The sequence below is a fragment of the Apaloderma vittatum genome, unplaced genomic scaffold (genome assembly GCF_000703405.1).
Source record: "Apaloderma vittatum isolate BGI_N311 unplaced genomic scaffold, ASM70340v1 scaffold2885, whole genome shotgun sequence".
NCBI lineage: Eukaryota > Metazoa > Chordata > Aves > Trogoniformes > Trogonidae > Apaloderma > Apaloderma vittatum.
The window spans coordinates 1-23,674 of NW_009718568.1; the positions used below are offsets into that span (position 1 = coordinate 1).

At 36.9% G+C, this 23,674-nt stretch overlaps 1 protein-coding gene across 1 annotated transcript in view; it reads left to right on the forward strand.

Annotated features, from left to right (window-relative positions):
• Nucleotides 1–2,437: 2,437 nt before the first annotated feature.
• The window catches only part of KNDC1 (kinase non-catalytic C-lobe domain (KIND) containing 1), a gene marked incomplete at its 5' end in the record, with an annotated part of 58,564 nt that continues 37,327 nt past the window's right edge, over nt 2,438–23,674 (forward strand). Inside the window, 3 exons of the mRNA XM_009870282.1 lie at nt 2,438–2,636; nt 5,653–5,711; nt 22,540–22,686. Of these exons, the coding sequence (XP_009868584.1) occupies nt 2,438–2,636; nt 5,653–5,711; nt 22,540–22,686 (405 nt within the window). The remainder of the gene's footprint in view (nt 2,637–5,652; nt 5,712–22,539; nt 22,687–23,674) is intronic.

The window sequence follows — 23,674 nt, forward strand, 5'->3', positions numbered from 1 at the left end:
GGGTTCCCTGCCTTCTCCTGGCCCAGCTGCCGAGCTGGACTTAGTCCCTCCCCAGTGCACCTTCTCCTCACAACAGCGAAGTCATGGTCCTTGAACGTGGTGTCCTCACTCCTGTCCTAGCAGTGGATGCGTGTCCCTGTTGCACCTGATAAAGGGAAAATTCCCTACGTGGGCAAAAGTGTTTCGAGTAGCTGTCAGATTTTTGTACAGCCATTTCTTCCTGCTTGGTGTAAAAAGGCCTTTGTCGCTGGGAAATTAAAAAACCAACCAACCAAACAATCGGTTTGTTAAGTTGTTATGCCAGAAAACCTGTAGCTAAACCCAGTTCAGTTTTCATGTTTGTCTAGTTTTGTATTTAATTTTGCACTTGTTTTTTATTGTTCTTGCTCACCTTCCTTTCTGTCTTTACACATGAAGTGTGTTCTTTACTCTCTGCTGAATGTTTGGGCAAAATGTTTTAGGTGTTTTTGTTTGGTTGGGGTTTTTTTAAGTAAAAGTTTGACAAAGCACGTGAGCCACCTGTTCTCCAGTCAGATCTTACAAACTTTCTTATTTGTTATGTCAAGAGCCCCAGCTGAATCAGGATTTAAAAGTGAGTTTGAAAATGAAATGCCACTTCCAGTTTTTGTGAGTCGTCTCAGCAGTTTGGTTCTTCCTCTCCTCTGTAGAGTTCAGTGTAGTAGGCCCTCTCAGACTGGCCCGTGCAAAATACAGAAGGAAGGTGGTAGTGGCTTCATTTTTAACACATTAGCTTAAGTATTTATTCAGGGTGAGAGAAACCTGAGAGTCAACTCTTCAGTGTGAGAAAGACCTGAGCTTGCTTTTCTCACCTGCTCAATATATACCTAGATTGTGGATTCACACCAGTCTCTTCTATTTCGTTATTTGAGGCACATGAATATGTTTAGTACTCTTGTTGAGAGGATGAGCATGACCTGTCACCTGTTGCTTAAAGAAGTTAATGAAAGAGGACTGCTTTGAAGAGTACTTGATGAGCTTACCCAGGCAACCCACTGTTTTTCTTCAATTTAATGAATGGTGTTTGCCACACTTTCTATGATTCTCAAATACGTTGTTTTGAAGTTTGTGTGAATTATCTTGGCAAAAGACTTAGGTGCCAGAAAGCTGTGAGTGCTGGTGTACCTTGCTGTGAGCTGCTTAGTCATTTAGTGGAGCCTGTGCTTCTTATCACTGGACATAGTACAAGGAAAATGTTGGTGTCTGGTGTGTGTGGTTACAAAGGCAATACATGAAGCAAGAAGCTGCCTGAGCTGAAGATTAGGAAATACTGAGGGTGAGGATGTATTTCAAATGCCATTCTTTAGTACACTTATTTCATCTTGTACTCCTTAATATTTAATTTCAATTTTCCTAAGAAGTTGTCTGTGGCCAATTAATTTGTTTTCTCTTTCTGCTCTCTCTTCCTCTGCTTAATTATATGCTAGTGAACTGTTTTATACTTTCTGAAGAAAATAAGGGAATTGAAAAGTGAATAATTTAAAGTATGATTGTCTGACCAGTTCACTTTTATTAAAGAGAAAGTGCTTTTATGAGTGTCTTTTACTGATAATAAGATGAGAGAAAAGGCAGAGGAATCTCTGTTGCACAACACACTCTTTTTCCTGTAAATTGAGAGCACCAAGTTTTTGTGGTCCAAAGTACTGAAGCTGTGGCTTGCCAGAAGCTTGAGGTTGTCAGGAACTCCTGTGTTACAGCCTTAGAAGGATTTTTTTTTTTTCCTTCCCACAGTGAAAACTTTGTTTCTATGTTGCTTTGGTGATATAGACTAGTCAAATGTGTGTCTTGGTGTTTTCGATGTTTTATTGTCTACAAAGGCCTTTCTTGGGGAGGCCTAGGATAACCAAAGTGTTTTAAGTCAAAGTGTAAGAATGCTTTTCCTACGGTTTGTTTGGCTTTTGAGAGTTTATTAAATGGTCTACACCACTAAACTTCACAACAGCATCATTCTAAAGACAGGCTAATTTAGAGCATGCTTTTTCCCAGATCACAGGTGGTAGGGAAAATTGCTGTGAAGAGAACTTTAAAGTAATTTATCCAAAGGCACCTGGGAGAGCGTAAGGGAAACATTGGTTAAACAAAATGCTTTAACTTAGGCTATCTGCTTTTACCCCCAAACGGTCTGTTTTCATAACTTTGATGCAATGTTTATGTAACTTACATAACTCCTGTTGTACATTGTTTTTTGATGTTAACATACTGTGATACCTCTGTTCAGGTTAACTGTGCGTCTTAAGAGGTGCTCTGTGTTAAGAGCAAAGTCGTGCACTTGTTGTTTCTTGGGGTGTTAATCAGTGTCCTAGAAAGTCTGAGAACTTGCTGGAAACATCACTCGTAGCCAATTGTGTCAAATGAAATCTATGATATACAAAGTAGTGTCATGAAATCCAGGGTAATTTATGAATTCATATCTTGGCAGGAGAATGTGTCCCTTGCTGATATTTTGTCACTGCGGGATAGCTGTCTTACTGAGCAAGATATTTGGGCAATTTGCCTGGAGTGTTGCGATTCTCTGAAGAGCATTGCCCATTCTGCGATCTTCCAGACACTCTGCATCACTCCTGACACTTTGGCTTTTAACACCAATGGCAATGTATGCTTCATGGAACAGCTCAGTGGTAAGTATTTGTGTTTCTAGGCCATTTGTTTTAAGACTATGGAAACTCATAGTGAGAGACTATGGTAAAGCATCATATTCTGTTCTTAAGGCAAAAACCAAAAACTTGTTTAAGAATGAATGAGTTTAGGTCAGTATGAAAATGCACGCTCAGTTCTGTAGTTAATTAACAAAGGGTTTTATGAGTTTGCTTAGAAGACACTTCCCAGTTATTTTAAGACTTAGCCAAGGGAATGTAACGCTTGTTCTTTTTAAACGTTGCAGGTTATGTATTTGTGTATCTGTGTGCACAGGTCTTTACTTATGTAAAGCACGTTCCTGATCTCTTCCAAGTCTTCTTATTTCATGGATGTGTTCTATTCCTAGAGAAATTTGACATTCAATGTATCTTGATGAGTGTGGCCGTAGAGAATAGGGCAATTCTAGTGCATATTCACTGTGAGAAAGGAAAGTTTTCTTGGATAAAGGATTTCTTCTTATTTTTTTTAAGTCATGATTCTAAGACTTGGCAAGTGTGGTGACTGACTGAGAAATGAATTTTAATATCCTAAACATCAGTATGTAGTAGCATGTCGGATCTTCAGGTATTGTAGCAGGCGAATGGGGAGGATACTTAAAAAATTACTTCTGATTTCAGCAGAGACAAAGCATGTTACGTTGCTGTTCCCTTTTCATATTAAGCATCTTAAGAGTCTTTGTCTTGAGCCTGTTAGGGATATTACAAAACAAACAAAAAGAAAAAAAAAACCCAAATCCAGCTATTATTTTACAGTCCTCTTAAAATTATGACAGCTTAAAACTAGAAGAATTACTGTAGTCCATATATACACTATTCTGATTTTTATTATATTTTCTTTAACCCAATTTATTTTTAAATCTGCCAGAATATGTGTTTATTCTTTTAATCAAAATCTAGATTACAGTACGTTGGAAAAACAGGGTAAGGTAACTGTGACAAATGACTATTTGGTGCCTTCTTTAGAATTAGTATTTAAAATAAGCGTGTAACATTAACAAGTATGAAAATATAGTTTCATAATTGTTGTGGTACTTGTTTTGTGCTTAAATTTCTCAAGTATATGGGAGTCAACTTTTAGTTCCATCTTAACAGGGTAATGTGGAATCAATTTCCTTTACTTTAAGGAGCTTGTCATAACTTGAAATTAACAAAAAAAAAAGGAAAAAAGAGCTGGCTTTGTATTCATGAGAGTATATGAAAGACTTGTTGGAAAGAATAAATCTAGTGGATGAAAAATGCCTCTCAACTAAGATATTTGCTTGCAACTGGGAATGAAAAAAAAAATCAATTTCTTCTTAAATGCTTTAGTCTAATTGAATAGCTGGCATACAATTGATCCAGGAAGTTGCCGTATTCAAGTGCTTAAAATGTGGGATAACAAATTCCCATGCAAGGTACAAAGATTTTGTTCCCTGAAGTCATATTAGTCTCTGAGGAAGAAACTTTTCATTAATTCTCTTTAAAGAAAGTTGTGTATTTCCTAGGAATGGAAAAAGCTATGTATATATTCTATTTCACACACACGCACTCCATTGCATCTTTGTCTCTTTTTCTTCTCCTTTCCCTCAAACCTTGTTCCTGTTTGGTTAAAATACAGCTTGCTACGCAGGCACTCGGGGAGACTGTCCGTTTTGCTTTCCTATAGTTGTTGCCTATGGATTCATTCTTCCAGAAGAAAATTATAACCTCTGGATTTGCTTGCCGGTGAGAGAAAATGAACAGCCTGTCGCCTCTGCTTTAGCAGCAAGTTCTGCTTCCTGCAGGTTCTATGGTGCTAAAGTGACAAACATTCAAGAGGATGTTCTGCCAAGGGCTCCCATATCTTTCTTGTCTCTTCAGATTGGACAAATTGCCATTGTAAACTTTCTATTGAACTAATACAGTGAACCTTACCAGTGATAAAAAATTATGCTTGTACAGGCTTTGAAGTGTTCTTTCGAAAGAAAGGGAAAAGGTAGTGGGGAGATGAAAAGGAGCAGTAGTCTGGGGCTGGGGGAGAGGTGGGGACAAAACATGTTCTGTCCATTAATTCTCTTCCCCTTCTGCCCCTCAAATATCAGGGAAAAATGTGCGAGGGGGGGGCAGGGAACGCAGAATTAGTTGTGTACCTCTCTTTTTCAGTGAGAAAGTAAAATCAGGAATGTTGTAAGGAAATTAGTTCATGGCATCTGGATAGTCAGCCATGCCAGGTAGCTGTCAATATGTTTAAAAAAAAAAAAAAAATCATCCTCTCTACTACATAACTGAGTTTACTGAGTATACTATGCCTGTGAGTGGACTTTTTTCGTCCCTGTTGAGAAGGGAAACTTACAGACTTTGCTTGTAAATTGTCTAGATCATCGATTGGTTTCACAGAAGGGTAGACTAGGTGAGTTGCATATGCATGCAAAGAGTAGATTGTTAGTCAGGTGCTTTTTTTTTAATCCCCTGCTGTTCTTTTCCGGGTTCATGTAACGTCAGTATAGCGTGATGCTACATGTGTGCTCAGGTGCAGTAGCAACATGGATCTCTTAAGACATTAATTTCTTCTTTCTATCTGTTCACCTCAGAAGTGGTGGCTGCAGTAGCTCAATTCTCTGCTAAACAGCTCATGGATGGGGAATGTGCTTCCTGAAGTCTTTTTTCATAATTAAAACAAACTAAGCAGAAGAGTCAGGGTTCTAAGCTAGTTTTTAGATGAAGAGACATATTAGCTGTTAGGCATGGGGAATGTATTTCTTTGGGGGTGTTTTGTCTGTTTTGTTTCTTAGTAGGACAAGTATAGTGTCTTCTTGCAGAAAGTTTGAAAACGGCACTTAATTTTACTTACAGTACTAGAAACATGTATGACTAGTTATTTGTACATCACATGTGAGTGAACCAAAATACTACTGTATACAGTTTTGTAGCAGGTATGACCGTGTCATTAAATTTGTATCATCAAATTGTTTTGATTTTTCTTTTTAAACAAGCATGACTGCTAATTTCTAATCTGACACATTTTGTTTTGCTTTCAAAGATGATCCAGAGGGTGCCTTTGTTCCACCAGAATTTGATCTCACCGGTAACACTTTTGAGGCAAGTTCACAAATTAATCTGTTAAAATAGCGGAGGAGCTTAATCATTTTGGTACTCCTGGCGGTTCCAAATGCTCAGCATTCTTAGCATATAATTTTAACACATTTAAAGATTATAAACAGCAAATTGTACTATTTAGATATGTTTTGTGGAAGTAAAAAGTAAACTTAAAACACTGTATTAATTTTCTGTATAAACATTTGTTCACTAACTGTTAAAACATGAGGGTCTATTTTGTCTGAATAATATGTTGCCCTAAACCACAGCAGGTCTGTATTGTTCATTTGTATCCTTCACTGGTTACATTTGCTTGTTTGGGGACTAGCCATGAACTTTTATGACTAAGTATAAAATTTGTTTGCTGTTCTCTTCAATAAAATAATTCATGGAAGGGTAATCAGCAATTTTATCTTTGATTTAATGAAGAAACAAATGACTGTCTGTTGCTTCGCAATGCACAAATGCTCTACATTGTTAAATTAAATTAGATTTAAATTGTTTATACTAATTCATTAGCCTCCCAAGTCAACCATTTCATTGCATGCTGCAGGAGTGCTTGCTTGCTCAGTTATCCTTTTCTTTAATGCAGTATTTTTTCTGGCATGTGTTCTTGGATAAATCAAATGCTTTAATTAGCAACAAGTTCTATTCAAGGTATTAAAAAAAATCTGTTTCTTCATAGTTTAATACAAATGCCTCTTGCTTTTTGTAGTTACAGCCTTCATAGTCATGTTTGTAGTTCTCTGTATTTCCTCGTGGGAGGTGGGGGAACGGATAACTGAACCTTGGAAGTGCAGAGTACTGCAAGAAAGATCAGAATGATAAGGCAGGAAGGATAGTGTTATAGAATATGAAGTAGTACAGTCTTTGAAGATTAGAGATGCAATGTTTTTCCCTGTTGCTGTGCTTTGTTAATGTAGTTATGTAGGCCAGCAGAGCTCTGGTGATTTTGTGCTCTCTCTCCCCACTCACCTCCAGGCTGGTTTTTTGGGAGTGTCTGGGGACAAGGGGGCCAACGTGGGTGAGAGGTGGTTATGGGGTGACCAGTATTCCATGTAAACTTGGCAAATGTAATTGTATTCAGATGAGGTTCAGGAAAGCAAATCTCAAAGTCACCCAAAGGTGACCTTTCTTTTTTTTTTTGGTACTTCTGAAGCAGGACTTAAAATTTTACAGAATTGTGTTCCCCATCCCTTGCTCCTTAGCAATCCTCTAAGACTTGACACAGAAGCACTGATAAGATTCATGGAATATTTTCTTGTCTGGCAGACTTGCATTTCTCCCCAATCCTTTGTCCTCCTGTAGGAGTTGCTGAATTCATGCATATGGCAAATAGATACCCTGAAAGAGTTTTGAAGACCATGGGGACGGGACAAGGTGAAATGGGGATTTGAGGAGACTGTGAGCAGAGTGACACAAAATTTTAGTTCTTTCTGGTAAACAAAGCTGTTATATGCCTCTGAGGCAAACTCATCTGTGTACAGGTTTATTAGTTAGCTCTTCCTCAGCAGTACTTACAAGCCTGTCAAGCCTCAGTGGATCTCAATACCAAGCACAGCACAAACAGTTATGCAGTCAGTGAAAGCTATTTGAGTCAGGAGTGGCTCTGAACATTGATGCTTTTACTTTTTTTGCAAAGGTCAGTGAAGATACATGTTTGTGTGGAAGGAAGTCAATGTGCTCTGCCCTGCCTGTGTGAAGCGGGGTAAGGGCTGGGTGCAGTAGTTTCTATCCATTTCTCCTATTTCCGTACCTGGCAAGTTGGGGAGCCTTGTAAAGCAGGGAGAGCAGTGTTGTGTTGCCTCAGCTGTTTCTCACTGACTACGCTAGGACAATGCCCAAGACTGAAAAGCCAGAGCTTTCCCCTCTGTGGAGGCAGAGGTGTTTTGTTTTACTCTGAGATTTGTGCGTTTTGTCAGATAGCTATGGGATTCTGAGTATTGATGATGCTTTCAAAGCATTACCTCTTACTGCTTGTAGACTTTGGTTGAATTTCAAGTGCTTTAGTACCAGATCAAGTTCTGCCAGGGATTCTGTGCTGACCTCAGCTTGCTTTTGCGGTTTTTAAGACCTGCAGTGGCTTTATACTTATGTACTTGTTACGGGGTTTTTATAATATTGTAATCTTTGAAGGCTTAGCTTCTTGGTGTTAATACTTCAATTTTGTCTCTTTTCAAAGGTATTGATACTTTTGCCTATCCTCTCACCCCTAGCTGTAACCTTGTAATATGCAATAGCAGAATAGCACTGTTTTGTACACATCTCTCTGAGGAAACCCTGGGCCCCTGTGCTTTCTCAGTATTATTAAGATTCTTTGTACTATACCAGTGAGCCGCCCTTTTAACAGGGGCATGAAATCTTTTTTTGTTACTGCTTGCTTCTTCATTGGCAATGACCTTACTCAGTTGTTCTTTGCTGAAGGAGTGTTTTTGCAGCTGTTAGTGTGCTTTGTTGAGAACAATGGAGAGCAGTGTTTGTATTGAAACTGTCCAATTTCAATATAAAGAAAAAATAGTACTGGAACTACTAATTATGCTCAAGATATGATCTTAGATAGCTGTTACTTCAGTGTCAAAGCTTAGCTGATTTAAAATACTTATGTCAGCCAGAGGTTTCACTTGATTTTAGTGTGACCTATTTTGTGGCTTCTAAAATGGAAGCACACAATGAGGTTTGTATAGTTATGAGATGACTTCTTCCTCTTTAAACTCTTTTCCTTTAAAAATCCTTCAAAAAGAGCTACAGTTATTTCAACAAGAGATGTTTTGTTTTCTGCTTGGTGAATTGCTGATCCAGACCTTTAATGGAATTGTGACTCCAGTCTAATTAGTTACTAAACTTAGCGGCCACTCACAAGCACACAAGGGTAATAGACACAGGAAACAAACTGAAATGCATTATTGTCCTGGTGTCTGAAACACTATTAACAATTTCAGTTTCTAGTTGAAATTTCAAATAGCAAGAGATCTAAAGCTTTGCCTAAGTGACAGTGCACAGGACTGAAAAGTAATTGATTTCATGTGGTTTGTTTTAGACTTGTTTCCTGACCTACTCTCCATTTGTGAAGTGGGAATTATAACACCAACTTCAGTTACTGAGGAGAGTAGCAAGGTAAATATTAGCCCTTCAGGGAGTTGTCAGCTGCAGTGCCAGTTGTACAACAGACTTTTTAGAGAGAACAATGTTGGTGCCAACAGTGAAGTATGGCTGAGCTTTCCAGATTGTGCCTTTTGAGTGCTGCCACAGTTCCAACCTGTGGGGTTGGAGGAAGGATTGCAGTTTCTGAGGGTCTCAAGAGACCTTAAAATGACTGTGATGCTAAGTGTTCAGAGCAGCATTTAATAGAGTAGTTCTGTTATGTTCCTCCGCTTCCTGGTGTAAGTATTGTCGCAGTACAAGGGCAAAAAAGGCAGCCAAGCAGGTACCATTGGTTTCTAGGGCAGCATTGGACTAAAATAGAGAACCTCCTGGGTATCTGTTCATGTTAATGTTTTTCCCTCCAACTTTTCTGTCTCCTTACAGACTTCTATTACCATTGTGCCATAGTAACTGCACTATTAAAGGTTGGTGCTGCAAAGAGAGGGAAATGAGAGAGAAGCTTTTGTTATCATCCACACTGTAACTCCAAAGAAAAGGTTAATATCTATGCAGTACACTTTTATTATCATGTTCAGGTATGTGATATGGCTGTGCACAGTAAAAGCTTCCTGGTGGCTGAGGCTGTTACTTGCCTCCATTGATGGAAAGATCTCATTTTCTCCTTTTCTATTTCTTCTCTAAGCTGGAAGGTGTGTCAGTATTTTCTGTAGCAAATACTGACCACTTTTTTTGTTCTCATTGAATCTTGAGCTAGAGGTCAGTGAGAAACATGTTGAGTATAAAGAGGCTCTAAATTTGTAACACTTCACTAGTCTGCTGCTGTAGAGAGCAATATAGAATGTGAATTTTTCTGTCCTGGAAAAACATAAAGATACCGAGATGCAAAAATACAGACTTGAGGCTTCTTTTAAAATTTGTCTATTTGATTATGTACTGGACTTATCAAACAATTCATCTTCAGTATAAACTGAGTCCTCATTCCCTCCTCTAAATAGGAAGAGCTTTAACCTTTTCCCAGTAAAAATTATTCCTATTTCGTTTTCTTGCCCTGGGCAGTACAGTGCTAGACTTGTGAAATTTGACCAATGGGAGGCACAACAGGAATAGTTAAATATTGGTGAGTTCATTTAATAGCCTTATTTTTATCACTACGATACAAGTTTGCCCCAGGTTAGAAACACTGGCTGTCTCCAACCAGTTTCAGATAGCTATTTGTCTGCATAACAAAACTGCCATTGAGGCTGACACAGAGATTCATTGATGTAGGACCCCACATTTCTAAGATAGGAGCTTTCAGTGAGATGAACTGATGTCTACCATGTGTGAACTTGCATTTATAATCTCTTAATAATGTGGCCATTCAATTTTTCTTGTTCTAGTGAGCCTCTGTAACAGAAATCAGTGGAGCTTCAGTTTTGTCTGCCGCCTTTTTTTTGATATCTAAAGCAGTCTGGATAATTCTTCTGTTATTTAGAGGTGATAAAATGCATTAGTTCAGAAACCTCAGTGTGCAGCAGGATTAAAACCTTTCAGAAATAAAAGAACTGAAAAAATTATAGATTTAAATACCACCTTGAAGGGCAGGGGGAGATATGGCATAGAGAATAGGGAGAAAGTGAGGTTCACACTTCTCTTTCTTTCCTCATCTAGAACTTGTTCTTGCTTTTTGGTATTGCAGCAGGAGTGAGGTACGCTGATCTCTCACCTAGGAGAGAATTGGAAATAGGAAAGGCTGAGCACTGCCTGGCTCCTTGCTAGAATGTGACAGCTGTCAACTGGCAGTTCTCAGTGGGTTATAGTTGATTTATGTTATTAAAAAAAAAAAAAAAGCCCAAGTGTTTCAGGAGCCTTAAACTATTCTACTCAAAGTAGTATATAACTAGTGCAAATACAAAAGACAAGCTAAAATACGTTATTTTTTTTCAAAACTAGATAGTTAAGATTCATATGGCTTATTCCTATGAAATGTAACGCGATTGGATTGACATATACCCTATACATACAAATATTTTATATGCATATGAATGTGCGAGTTAATGTGAAATGAAACCTACTGTTGTAGGGAATAGATAATACATACCCCAAACCTTTCTGTCTTTATGTTGGTCCTACAGAAGAAGACTGAGCTTACACTTTGGTACTGCAGTATTTCTCAGTAGCTGATCATTACTGAGCTATTGCTTAGGTCTTTCTCCCAAGTCAAAATAGCAGAAGGGTTGAAGGAAGTTTTGGCTTTGCCACTTCCTAGGTCTTTTAAAGCAGTAGCTATGAATGCTGCAAGATTAACTGCACTGTTCTATTCTTTCTTTAGCTCTCTATGCAGGATGAAAAGAGAAAACTCGTTACGTGTTCTCCTAGAGGGGTTTTTGATTTTATTTTTGTCTGATGGGGGAAATAAGTCTTTTGAAACATCTAGTGCCTTTTTTTCTTGAGTTCTGTTTCCCCTAATTTCATGTAGCCTCCTCTTGAGACTAATTCTATTTAACAGCAGTAAGGCTTGTCATCAGCAAATGGTAACTTATCTTCTCCTGTAGTCTAAACTGTTCTATCTTCTGAGTGTTGTTTAAAGCTGTCTTTTCCTTCAGTGACAAGAATAAATGACTTTTTGGCTACCTATGCCTCCGCTGTGCTATAGAAGAGGAAATGGAAACCTCCTGCTCTTGCTTTTGCATCATCACCCCAACTGAGACTCTATTCAGGAAGTTAGTACTGAATAGATGTCACCCTTTAGTTGCTTTATAAAAAGAGATAACTAAAAGAAGAACATGAGACTCAACAGGATTTTTTCTTTCTTACAACAGTTTCTTTAATTTGATTACCTCAAAAACCTACAGCTAGTTGCTTTGTTTTGAAGTTGAGCTTGCAAAGTTGTCATACTGGTCTTTTCTAGCTGGTGCTTTGAGCATGTTGCTGTTACTTTTACAGGTTTGTCTCTAAATCTGAAACACTCTTGTCACAGACTAACTTCTATTTTTATCAGGGATAGTCTTGTCTCTTAGGCAGAAAAATGTCCTCGGAAGAGAGGACTGGCTATACAGGTAACCTGCTCAATGCAAATATGTAGTATTTTAGATTTCTTCATTACTATTCGGTTCCCATAAGAAGGCATTATTAAAGTTAAGATACATAATTTCCTTGTGATTGAGGAGGATTATACTCTGATTTGTCAAATCGACTTATTTTGATTTGGGGTTTGTGAGGGAAGGATTGGGAAAAAAGAGAACTCTTCTGTCTTAAAACAGTTGGCTTTTGTGGTGGTTGAAGTTTATTCTTTTATAGAAGCTTGAGCTATGTTAGATGAATTTGCACTCACATCATGAGCAAAAATCTGGAAAAGAGGACAGATTGTTTTCTCTTGTTATGCTTGTACAATGTCATAAAACTTCAGGCTCCTTGATATTAAAAATGCACAATTGTTTTGGATCAGTTGGTCATCTCCAGCCACTTCCACATAAACTCATCTGCTCAGTACTGGTACTTTCTCAGCTGTGGCTGTACTTGTCTCCTTAGTCATGGTAGAATTACCTGTCACTTTCTGGTGATACCTGTTCAAACTTATTTCTTTGATGGACCTGTCATCATACTAGTCTTACCGGCAGAATTTAATTTTCTATTGCACTCTCAGCTTATTTCCATAATTTACTCATTAGAATGTTCAAAAATGCTTTTGAGATGGAAGCCTGAATCCTTAAAAACAACATGAAGACCTCCAGCAAAACTATTCCTTGTCATTATCTGGTATCAAAAGATTTCTCTTCCATTAATTTTATGTCTGTTTTACATGGTATTCAGGTCACTAAAAGATCCATGATCATTGCTAGACTGGATCTGGAGATTGGAGCAAGGACAAAGAATTATTTTTTACCGTTTGCAGGAACTGAAAATAAAGGCATTTTGCCATAAATATGACCTTTTTGAAAGGTTCAGGAACTGATTGACTTAAAGTAGATGGCAGAATGGATGATTTCCTAATCTGCAGCTGAAATTCTGAGACTAGTTCTGTTTTCACTGTGAATTAGATGGTCATAGGGTTATCTTGTTAGGTTGCTTGAGATTTAGTCAACAGAGCCTTCAGGATTGTGACAAAGTGGTTGTCATTCACACATCATTCTCCTAATTTCAGCATTTAAAAAAAGCCTCAAAGAACAATTGAGAACATGCTTCTGAAGCTAAGGATCTTGTCTCCTGGAAAATGCATTGCAAGTGACTTAGGTGTTCTGAGATGACTGCTTGGGGCTGGTTTTGTATAAACCTGTTGGTATGTACATACTCCAGAATTCTTGAACTTTTGAGCCCTTTCAACAATTTTAAAAAGTAAGTAAAATCAGAAATGAATGAAAGAAACCCAACAAAAAAAACAGACCAACCAACTTCCTCCTTTCTCTCAATTGTAATGGCAACAGGTGTTGCTTTTTGTTCAGAAATGCTGATCTAATCAGTTTTTGAAGAGGCACATGAATTGATTATGTATGTTACACTTTTCTCATAATTTTTTTGTTTATTGGCTATACGTTTCAAGTTCTTTCGCATTATACATGAGTTCTATGCATGAATAGGGAAGAAGGAGCAAAGTTTCCTTCTGTAGAAACCATTTTCCTATGAAACAATCAAATAAAATCTCAAAGCAAAACCAGCCTCCAATTCTCTTCCTCCCTCCCATGCTGCCAAAAAAAACCCCAAACACCCAAACCTTTTCTGTTTATTGTCCTCTGTTTACATTTCTGATACATACAATGAAAGCTACCTACCCATTTGCTATTTCAGTCACCTACAGCTGTTCTGTGAAAATAGGTGTTTTGAATGTGGTCTTAACAAGATATTATGCAATGGGGCAAGTTCAGAAGTAGTTGGTGAGCTTATCACATTTTGCAGTTCTTCAGCAATTTATATGTGTTTCTTGTAGAAAAAAAATCTACATAGATTATTAAAGGAAGAGTGAACTGGTTACTGTACAGCAACAAATATTTTACATATCAGAGTTCTGATGTCATTGACTCATGGCATGATAAAGGAACTGTGATGCTATTCAAGTTTATTGGCCCACAGTGTTCCTAACTGGAAGTGTTGCACTTTGGTTTTATAGCTCAAAAATGTGGAATAAACATCCCCCAATACAGGACTGTGCGAATACATTACTCTGCTCAAAGTGTGAAAGACTATCAGTAGGCACCTTCCCTGAGGTTAAAGATAACTATATATATATAACTATATGTATATAACTATATATAAAACTACAAAGAACATCTCATTTACTATACGATGAAAAAAATTGTATATTTATAAAGTAGAGAGAAGACAGAGCTAGTCTGCTAAGCATGCATGTAACTGTTTCCCAGGTTTCCTTGTTTCTATGCCTACAGGGTATAAATTGTGTTAGTTTAATTAAGTGATAAATAAATTACCTATGGCAGGTAACTTAAAAGTAAGGAGGTTAATGGCTGATAAATCATGAGGACAGTTGTGACACATAAAACTCAGTTTCAAAGGGAGTTTAAAAAAAATTGTATTCTTCAAGAAGCTTTAAAGATAAATGCGTGTAACTTTTGCTATCTAACCTGTGAGATCTCCAGCAGTTTTATTGCAATGTTATTCCTTACTTGCCATAATTGTACTTCTACAGTCCTGAAGGAGAGGAGTAATTAGTGTGCAATTCATCTGTGTTGGGGTGCTGATCTTTATGATTAAAGGAGCCTGAAAATGGATAATTTCGTGCACATAGTGTGGCTTAAATGTTGTTGAATTTCAGTGTATGTTCATCTTTGTGTGACTTAATGTGAAATGAGTATTTACAAAGGTGGCTGCCAGTGGCTAAATGTAAATATCTTCACAGTAATTAACAGCTTCCTGATACTGCGTTGAGGTCCAGTTGACAAGTTTGTACTTTCTGACTTTTATGGGTTTTTGACACCGTGTGTAGCTCTGTATTGGCAATATCGTTTTTCAAATTAATAACTGCTGTACATATTGACAATTTATTCTGTGGGCAGCAGGCACCTGTGTTTTACCTAGCCATATGGAAAGCCAAAACATATGGTTGTCAAAGTGTTTGTAGGTAGCACGGAGACTTCAGTAAACCTGTTGTATGATTTATTTTTTTAGACATATATGTATTTCCTATCAAAGAAGAGCTTAAAAAACCAAAATCTTATATAGCTTATATATAACAGCCTAAGGAAGTGATTAGAGGTAAGTCCAAAAGTAAGCAAGAAGCTTGCAAAAGTCTGAAAAACTACCAAGACACAGAAATGCTGCCCAAAATCTGCAATGATTGCAGATGGACAAAATACAAAAGAGTTTTTTCCAAAGAAAGCCGTAGCAAAAAATGGACCATCAGGACATTCTTGCATTGCCACTCTTTGTGGGGAATTAGCAGAAATTTGGCTCAAACAAGAGTGTCAGAATAGACTAGTGACCAAGTTGATAAAATTAGTAGTAAAATAAACTCCCAAACCAGATGGTGAAACAGCATTCATAAAGGAAGCAATTACTTAGAGTAATATTCTTTAACATGGAAGAGAATGCCCTGAGGGAGAAATTATGCTAGAAATCTGTGAAGTATGCCACAGTGGCAGCCCTGAGTAATTGCCAGCCCTCATGCATGTAGAAGTAGATGGAAACAATGAGATGAATACTGGTGGACTGAAACACAAGGAAATATTTCTTTGTTATGCAGTAAGGTCTGGAAATTCTTGCTGCAAAACATAGATCCAAAAGGTTATGCATGGATAAATCTTAGACAAATTCATGGAGATAAACTAGTTGTCATGAACCATTAAAGACAAGAAGCCCACAATGACATAACAGTGAGGTTAGTGATGTACTAGTTACTCAGTTCAAACTGGATGATATAAATTGAGGCCACAATAAAATAACAGGTTGGGAGGGGACTCAAAGATCACTTGGTCCAACCTTTAATGGAAGAAGGCATGTCTGGACAAGATTGCCCAGAACCCTGTGCAGCTGAATCTTAAAATTGTGTCCAGTGTTGGGGAATCCACCACTTCACGCTGATTTTTCTCGTGAAAAATTTTCTTGTATCTGGTCAGAATCTCCCCAGGAGTAACTTGTTCCCATTACCCCTTGTCTTTTCCATGTGACTCCCTGTAAAAAGGGAGTCTCTATCTTCTTTGTGGCCACCATTTAAATACCAGAACATGATGGATGGTAAGGTCTTCCCTTAAGCTGCCTATTCTCAAGGCTGAACAAACCTATCACTTAGTTTTTAGATTAATTAAAAGGCAATTTGAGAGTTCAGATACCTACAAACTTGAGCTGTGAGCATATTATTTGAGAAAACCTGACCTCTAGCTTCATTTTTCTGCCTTTTTTTTTTTTTTTTTTTTTTTTTTAAAGGGCTTTTGGAAGGTCAGGGAGGGGGCAGCAGGAGCCTGTTAGGGCTTTTGGGAAAGGCTTTTCTCAGGCAAAGCCAAGTAGCAACTGTAATTACAAGGGACAGACTAAAGTGTTGTTTATCTAGCATTTGCTACCAATTCAGCCTAAAGTATATGTGTTGTGATTAGTCTAGAGTGTTTTAGCTTTTCTAGCAGGTTCTGCAGACTAATTATCTACACATCCAAAGTGCCAAATGAATAAAAAGCTAATATTTAATACAGCACCTTCCAGTAACTACATTTATGTGGGAAAGTGTTTAGTCCATTTGTAATGAAAAAGAGTATTGAAAAAATAATAGGCCTATTTGCCTTTCATTTTATTGCTGAAGAATAGTCTGACATTTATTTTTTTGTGTGTAAAAATAGTGCATTTTAAGGTGAGTACATTGAAAAAAAGACATTAGTAAATACTAAATGTTTTCTCCTAACAATTTTTTCAAGCATTAGCTTGAATTTGTTTATAAAATTTTTAATTTTGTAACAACACTTAGGGAACCTTTAAATGCTTTGAATTGTGAAAGGATGGAAATATCTAGATATATGCACCAGTCTCCATTAAAAAGAAAAAAAGAGAAAAAACTGCAAGCTAACATAAGGGCCAGATATGAATGTCAAAACCAAGAATTGTCTTATGCTATTCCCATAGGTTATCATTTAGTCAGAAATATTTTACAGGAAATATTAGTTCTGTTGTGGTGTGTCTTCAGTTCTGCTGAAGACCTACATTTCTGAACTTGGTAAAATCTCAATACAAAATGTAAATGGTCATTATTCATAATTGCAATATGCTAAATACTTATGCAGTCACTCTTCAAAAGCCCATTTTTCAGCTTTTCTTCTGTCCTGTTTGTCTGCAAGTATGAGTTCCTATAGAAGCTGAGTTCTTCAGCCCTGCCAGGCAGTGCTAATGCAGCAGAGCCTCTGTCCCACTCTGTGTAGGTTTGAAACTCTTACTTCCTCTTCTCATCTTTCAATCTGCAGATTTTAATCTGAGTGGATCATTATTATTCCCTGATTTCTCTTTCTTTAGTGTTAAATGGTCATGAAATGGCATGCAGCAAGCCCCATAACTTTTGATTTGAACTGGCAGAAGCCTTTTTAAATATATTTCACTCATGATACTAAATGTAACCATGATGGCAGAAGCTGTCCTCTCCCTTGGTAAGTGCTTCCAGTACTTAGCCTAAGTGTTTTAAAAATATGTAGTATTTTCACCTTTTGATTATTTTTTTTTAATCTTTTTTTTTTTTCCACTTTTGAGTCTTGTTACACCTTTGTGTCTTGGAAACCACTCTAGTATTAGAAGGTATCTTGATTTGAAGCTACTTGTAGCTTCAAATTTTTCTCTGAAATACATGAGCTCCCTTAGCCTCTTGCTGAGAGGAAGACTTTCAGGACCTCAAGTCACCCTTGTGACTTTTTGAGATTTTGATTTTTAAAGGGCACATTGTTTCCCCGATGGCTTTCCCAGTGAGGTGTAGTTATGATTTTTACCAGCAATTCCCATTACATTTGTTAACTTTTGGCTAAGAGTAAATGTGCACTTGTAAGACCAAATCTGGAGATCCAATTTCCTAATATGAATTCCTCCCTTTTACCCCCATCGTTTTTAAAGCTGATACTGTAGTGCAGTCTTGCCAGCACACTCTGCATGTTTTCCTGCAGCAAGTTACGTTTGGTCTTTTAACTGAAAAGCCTCTTTAGGAATTGTGATGGTTTTTGTGGTTTGTTTTTTTTCCTTTTAGATCTTTCTTGAAATGCATGCTATTTATCAGGCTACATATTGATATTATCCTGCAATGCAACAGTTCCTATAATTCATAAACTATTTTCCATAGCTAGATTTAATACAGGTAGGTTTGGCTGGTTTATTTTTTCAGAAACCAGGGAAAAATCTTCGCTGGAAAAAACATCAACTCTGAATTCTTTAAGAAAATTCCTAAGTGCCAGCACAGTATAAATTTTTTTGTGTCTTCCAGAAGAAAAGCAGTTTGCACTTTCCTATTTGTTTATTACTAAAGTTTAAAAAAAAAAAAAAAAAGGGGGGGGGGGCAGCAGCTTAATTGTGAGATTCTCTTCATCGGAAGCAAACCCTTCTAATGAACATTAGGTATTTTATACTTACGAATTTGCTTTATTGCATTTACCATCTTGCACTCCTTTTCCCAGAAAATGAAATTTTCTTTCCAAGCCTAAGCAGTGTGTAAAGTAGAAGCAGCAGGTTTGATGCATAAACTTGAGGAACGCCCCACCTAGTGGATGATCACAAACACATTTTCTCAGAGCTCCAGTTGCGACAGGAGGCGCAAGGTTAATTTTGGATTATTTTACATATTAACCATTTTTACTGCCAGCTCAGGAAATTGATTAAATAGCTGAATTTTCTTTCTCCTTTTTCTTGTGTGTGGGGAGCTAAGAGAGGAAAGGTAAAGAGGGGATTTACACTGAAGAAGGTTTCAAGTTGGAAAAGATGTTGAAGCTCCCAGGAAATGTTTTGACATAGAAATTAATGACAAGCTGTGGTGATTGAAATGGCCATCTTCAAAACTAGCTTTCATGGATGTCAGAGGAAAGAAAGTTTCTCAATAGTATGTTTTTCTGTGTGAGGGTGGGGAAAAAAACCCACTTTTTATTCAGTATGAGACTAGCTTTTCCCTTGTATAAGGAGAGATGCAATGAACTTCTTTAAAATAAGACAGCAAAATGGAAGGAGTGGAAGCTTTTCTGCTTGCATCTCAGGCAGTTGTGCTTTTAAAGGCAGATTAAGGGATATGAGTTAAGCTTGCTGTGAACAGAAAATTGGAAGAACTGGGACGAGGTAATACGTGCTTTCTGTTCCTATGTCCTATCAGATCTCCTTCCACATGTGGATTAGAAAATTTGTCAAAAGGCGGATTTTTTGTTCCCTCAAAGTTCCTTGCCTTTGTCCTGCATTCGGAGTTGGTTTGTGTTGTATACAATGATTTTGTATTAAAATGTGCTTTCTTTTTTTATTATTCCTCTGTTCTTCTCTATTGTAAGAATTTATTTCTTAAAATTTCTTACCGAGAGATTATCTAAACTCTTGTGAATTTTTATGCACGGTGTACTTGGAATAGACACTACATTCTGTAAATGATACCAGATTCTGAGGAATCACACAAATTTTCTGGAGAGACTAAAATTTACAGGTAACATCCAAATGATAAAATAGTCTTAAAAGTAGACATGTAAAGTGCTACTTCTGAACTGAACAAAAAGAAGAGGAAGCAGCAACAAGAATCTTTTCCATCCATATTCTAGTTCAGTGAGTTTCCTTAAGTATTTTGTTCACTAAATGTCAAACGGGAAATTTACCAAGTTGACAATTTGAGGTAAAAGGCTTTTAAATCTTACTTCATGGCTGCAGCCTGTCTCTTGGTGCAGGTTGTTAGGGACATGCCAAGTGTTACCTTATCTGTTTCTGGAAGCTGAGTCTTAGTTGCCTTTTCTCTTTTTTTCCTCTTTTAACTCCCCTCCTCTGAATTAATAAGCAGATTAAATTTTTTTTGCTGCTGACTTTAACCTTAGCCTTTCTAAAAATAGGACTATACTGAATAAATAGAAGCACAGCATTTGCCGACAGTACAAATGTAAAGTGTTGCTTACTTTTGTCATATGATGTAAAAGCACATAAACAATGTATTATCTTTAAAGTATTATTGGTGAACCTTGGTGCCAATTACTTGGTGGATGTTAGAATCTAAAACCAAATTCTCCTAATAAAGCAATTCTTCTAGTCATTCCTGATGTTAAGCGTGACATAAGGAGGCTGAAAATAGTTGTTGTGTTCAGAAGTACCTTCTGAATTTGAAAGTGTCTCCACGCTGCATGGAATGATTTCATCTGCTATTCTGACATTGCTCGGTTTGCATGGCATATATCAGGAGCTTGTACATTATTAGTTTTTTTTCTCCAGTTCTTAGAGCAATGATTAATTTCTTTAATAATAATTTTGTGAAACAGAGGTAATGTAACTTCTTGCAGATCAAATAAATGGGAAAACTTACTAATATTGAGTATATTAATCTACCACAGTACTACTTTTATTAGAAAGTTCTTTAAATAGAACTGTATTATATTTCTAAGAGTTTGTCTTTGTTTCTTTGTTCTTTTTTGCCTTTAGTTTTCTGTTATGCTGTCCATTGAGAAATGCAAAATGGCATAACTTAAAGATACAGTGTTTAATAGCAAAGTAAAGGAATAAGTGCTACACTCTACACTTTCTCTTCACTGTTCAAAAGCTTATGAAACAGTCTCCAAACAAAAACCTTAAACAATCTTCATAAATTAGTGGATCTTGGGGAAGGAATTTTTTTAAAATTTCTTCCACAGTTTGAAATATACTTCAGTATAAATCTAGATTTGTGGGTTTTTTCAGAAAGTTACCTTTTCACACTTTCCATCTTGAGTGTGCTTAGAAAGGTGTTAATTTCTACCAAGTTTATAGCAAGTTAACTTGTACAATCTGTAAAATGACCATTCTCTAAAGCATCTATTAATAGGAGTAATGCTTCCTTTGTGAGTAGCTATATTAGTCTGAAGTGGAGTTCATTTTCTGCAGGTATGGGTGGGTGTAGTCGTAACTCTAGAAAGTATGAAGAAATAACTGTCTTCTCATCACCTTGTGAGTGATTTATTTGCTCAGGTTTCATAGTTTTGTATCCTCTTGCAAGATGGTCTGTTTGATCTTACACCAAAAAAAGAAAAAAGGTCATGCCAGTCTGTCAGCAGTGTTGTTAGGAGGGCTGCTGCCACTTACTGGGTTATAGTAGCTCACTGTGATGAAGGGAAGGGCATGGGGAGGGGGAACCTTATTCTTGGAATAGATGAACAGCGTCATTCTTCTGCTAAATCAAAATAAAAATCATAACAATTCCCGACAGAGTTTCTCTGGAATTCTTGAAAGAAAAACAAAAGTCTTCAGTTACCTCTTCTGCTTAGTGGTGAAGTTGCATAAGAGTGAAGAACTTGAGACTGAAAATTACTGCTTTGCAAAAACATGTTTTGATCTTTTTCAATCAGATGACGTGGTTTGTTTTTCAGACCTTTGTCCTAATCTTGCTGTGTCCCAAGGGTAGATGAAGGCTTTAGATCCAGCAGTCAGCACTAGTTTATGCTTCCTTGGTTTAAGGGGGAAATGGAGAAGGAGAAAGAAGTGGAACTGTCCAAGCTACCTGCTCACACCCAGAGCACTTCCCAATGAGGTAGTGTTGCACTCCCTTTCATAGAGGTGCCCTGCCTCACTGGAAAGTTCATATATTTGCCTACCTGCAGAGCAGTTCTCCTTCCCTTCATATTGTTTAGAGATGACAATGCACCTTAATGAAAAAATAGCATGGGATAGAGGCAGGAAATAACTTTTGACCTTAGAGTCAGTTTCCTTTCTGAGATGAAAAGTAGCAAAGCACAGAGCAAATGCATTAGCACAACCAAATATAACGTACAAATCTGGTCATTGATTTATATGTGTGTATTTGTAAACCTGAGAAGACAGTGTTCAGTACACTTGAAGTCCTGACTGCACTGCATTGTCATTGGAATGTTTACAAAAACTTACAGTTATCTTGGTTATAAATTTTACTGAATTGTGTTCTCTGAATGGAACATAAGAATAAAATACAGGCCATCCTGAATAAATTACCACTACTACTAAAGCAGATCTGAAAATGTCTTTTTTTTCAGAAGCAGAAAATTGCTGTGTTGTGTAGCAATTTTAATGCATTAGTACTAGCTTTAAAAAAGTTGTTGGCTCGCCTTCGTTGTTATTTAAGCTCCTCCCAAGGCTGTGAGCTTTAAAAGCAAAGGTGGCAAACATGGAATATTTCTCAAAACTTTCATAAGTGATTTCAGAGACAAGGGATGTTATAGTATATTGTTTCTGCTCACTGTCTTTATGCTCGATAGTACTTATAAAATACTGCTATATACAAAGCTTTGTCAGACTAATATTTTTTTCCCTGCTAAGAGGAATGCCATTTCAATCTCCCAGCATGCTTCTAATTTAAATCTTACTTGCACATGCACACAGGGCTCAGTTTTATATTTAACTGTAGCCGATGAGCAATTGTAGTACTGATTATTGGTGAGGAAGAAAAAAAAGGTTCTATATGGATTCCACAGGGTTATTTTTTTTGTTTGTAACAAAGCAGGACTGAAGCTGATTTTGTTCCTTTTTTTTGTTTAAATTCAACTACCTTTCCGGTAAACTGTTATCTTGTAAGTTAAAAGTTAAAGCAATGTAAGCAGTATCCCTTATGACCTGAGACCTGGTAGAGAATTGGCAGCATATTTAATGCCTTTTTCAAAACTTCATGCAGGCACACATCTATTCTTTGGGTGCAACTTTGAAAGCAGCAATAGAATATATAGTAGAACCTGAGACAGAATCAGAATTTGGGCGAGATCTGCATACTCTACTGGAACAAATGCAAGAGGAGAATCCTGAAAATAGGCCAGATATTGAGGTAAAACATTCCTATGTGATTTTCTGTTTTAAAAAAGTGACAAAAATGTTTCTGTATGTGTGGTCATTAATAGAGAGATGGTCTTTGTATGTAAAATGCACAGATTATGCAGTAAAGCTGAGATTTTCCCAGACTCAGCAGAAATTATTTTTTCCTGCTCTAGTGGAGATACAACCTGAAAAGCAGACGTAAATGTTTTTATGGTGATTTGACTTTTAAAAAGGTTGGGTGCATACACTTGTAAACTTTCCCATTAACTGTTTCTTCCCATTTAATATTTAGTCTACAGAGAGAGAGAGTCATTAATGTAAGAGCACAGGCATAACACTGTGAAATTTTTATGGCACCCCGAATGATATTTGGATTGCATTTGAGAAAGGGATAAAGAGAGCTATGCCCTGCAAAACCTTTGTTCCATGGCATGTTCAAAGCAGTGTTGTTCAAAGCATTACTACTAACTAGTTTTTCTGTAAATATATAAATGTTTAGTACGATTTGATTAAATATCTTGTTAGGGTTTTTTTAATTTTATTCCTTTTAACCTCTTATTTTGCCTTGGTTTTTAGAAAGAATTTGAAGATAAATAGGGTATTTCAAGATGATGTTTAGAAAGAATTTACATTCTAAATGTTGGTTAACTAGTACAGTGTTACTTGACATAGTTGTGTGAATGTTCAATTTTAATGCATCGTTTTCCAGACTTTCAGACTGGACCCAGAGAATAACAGTTGTCTGAACGTGACTTTTCTTGGATTCAGTTTTTCTACTTCCGAATAGTGCTATCTACTTTTTTTTATTCTGTTGGGGGTTTTTTGTTTGTTTTGGGTTTTGTTTTTTTTCCTTTGTCTGAGTCAATAGTGCATACTCTAAGTGGTATAGCACTTACAATCAATATTTTGCAGAAAGAGTGCTGCAACAGAAAGAATTAGTAGATTCATTTTTATAAAGCAAATAATGCTGGCTGGTTGAGGACTGCATAGGTGGGGGA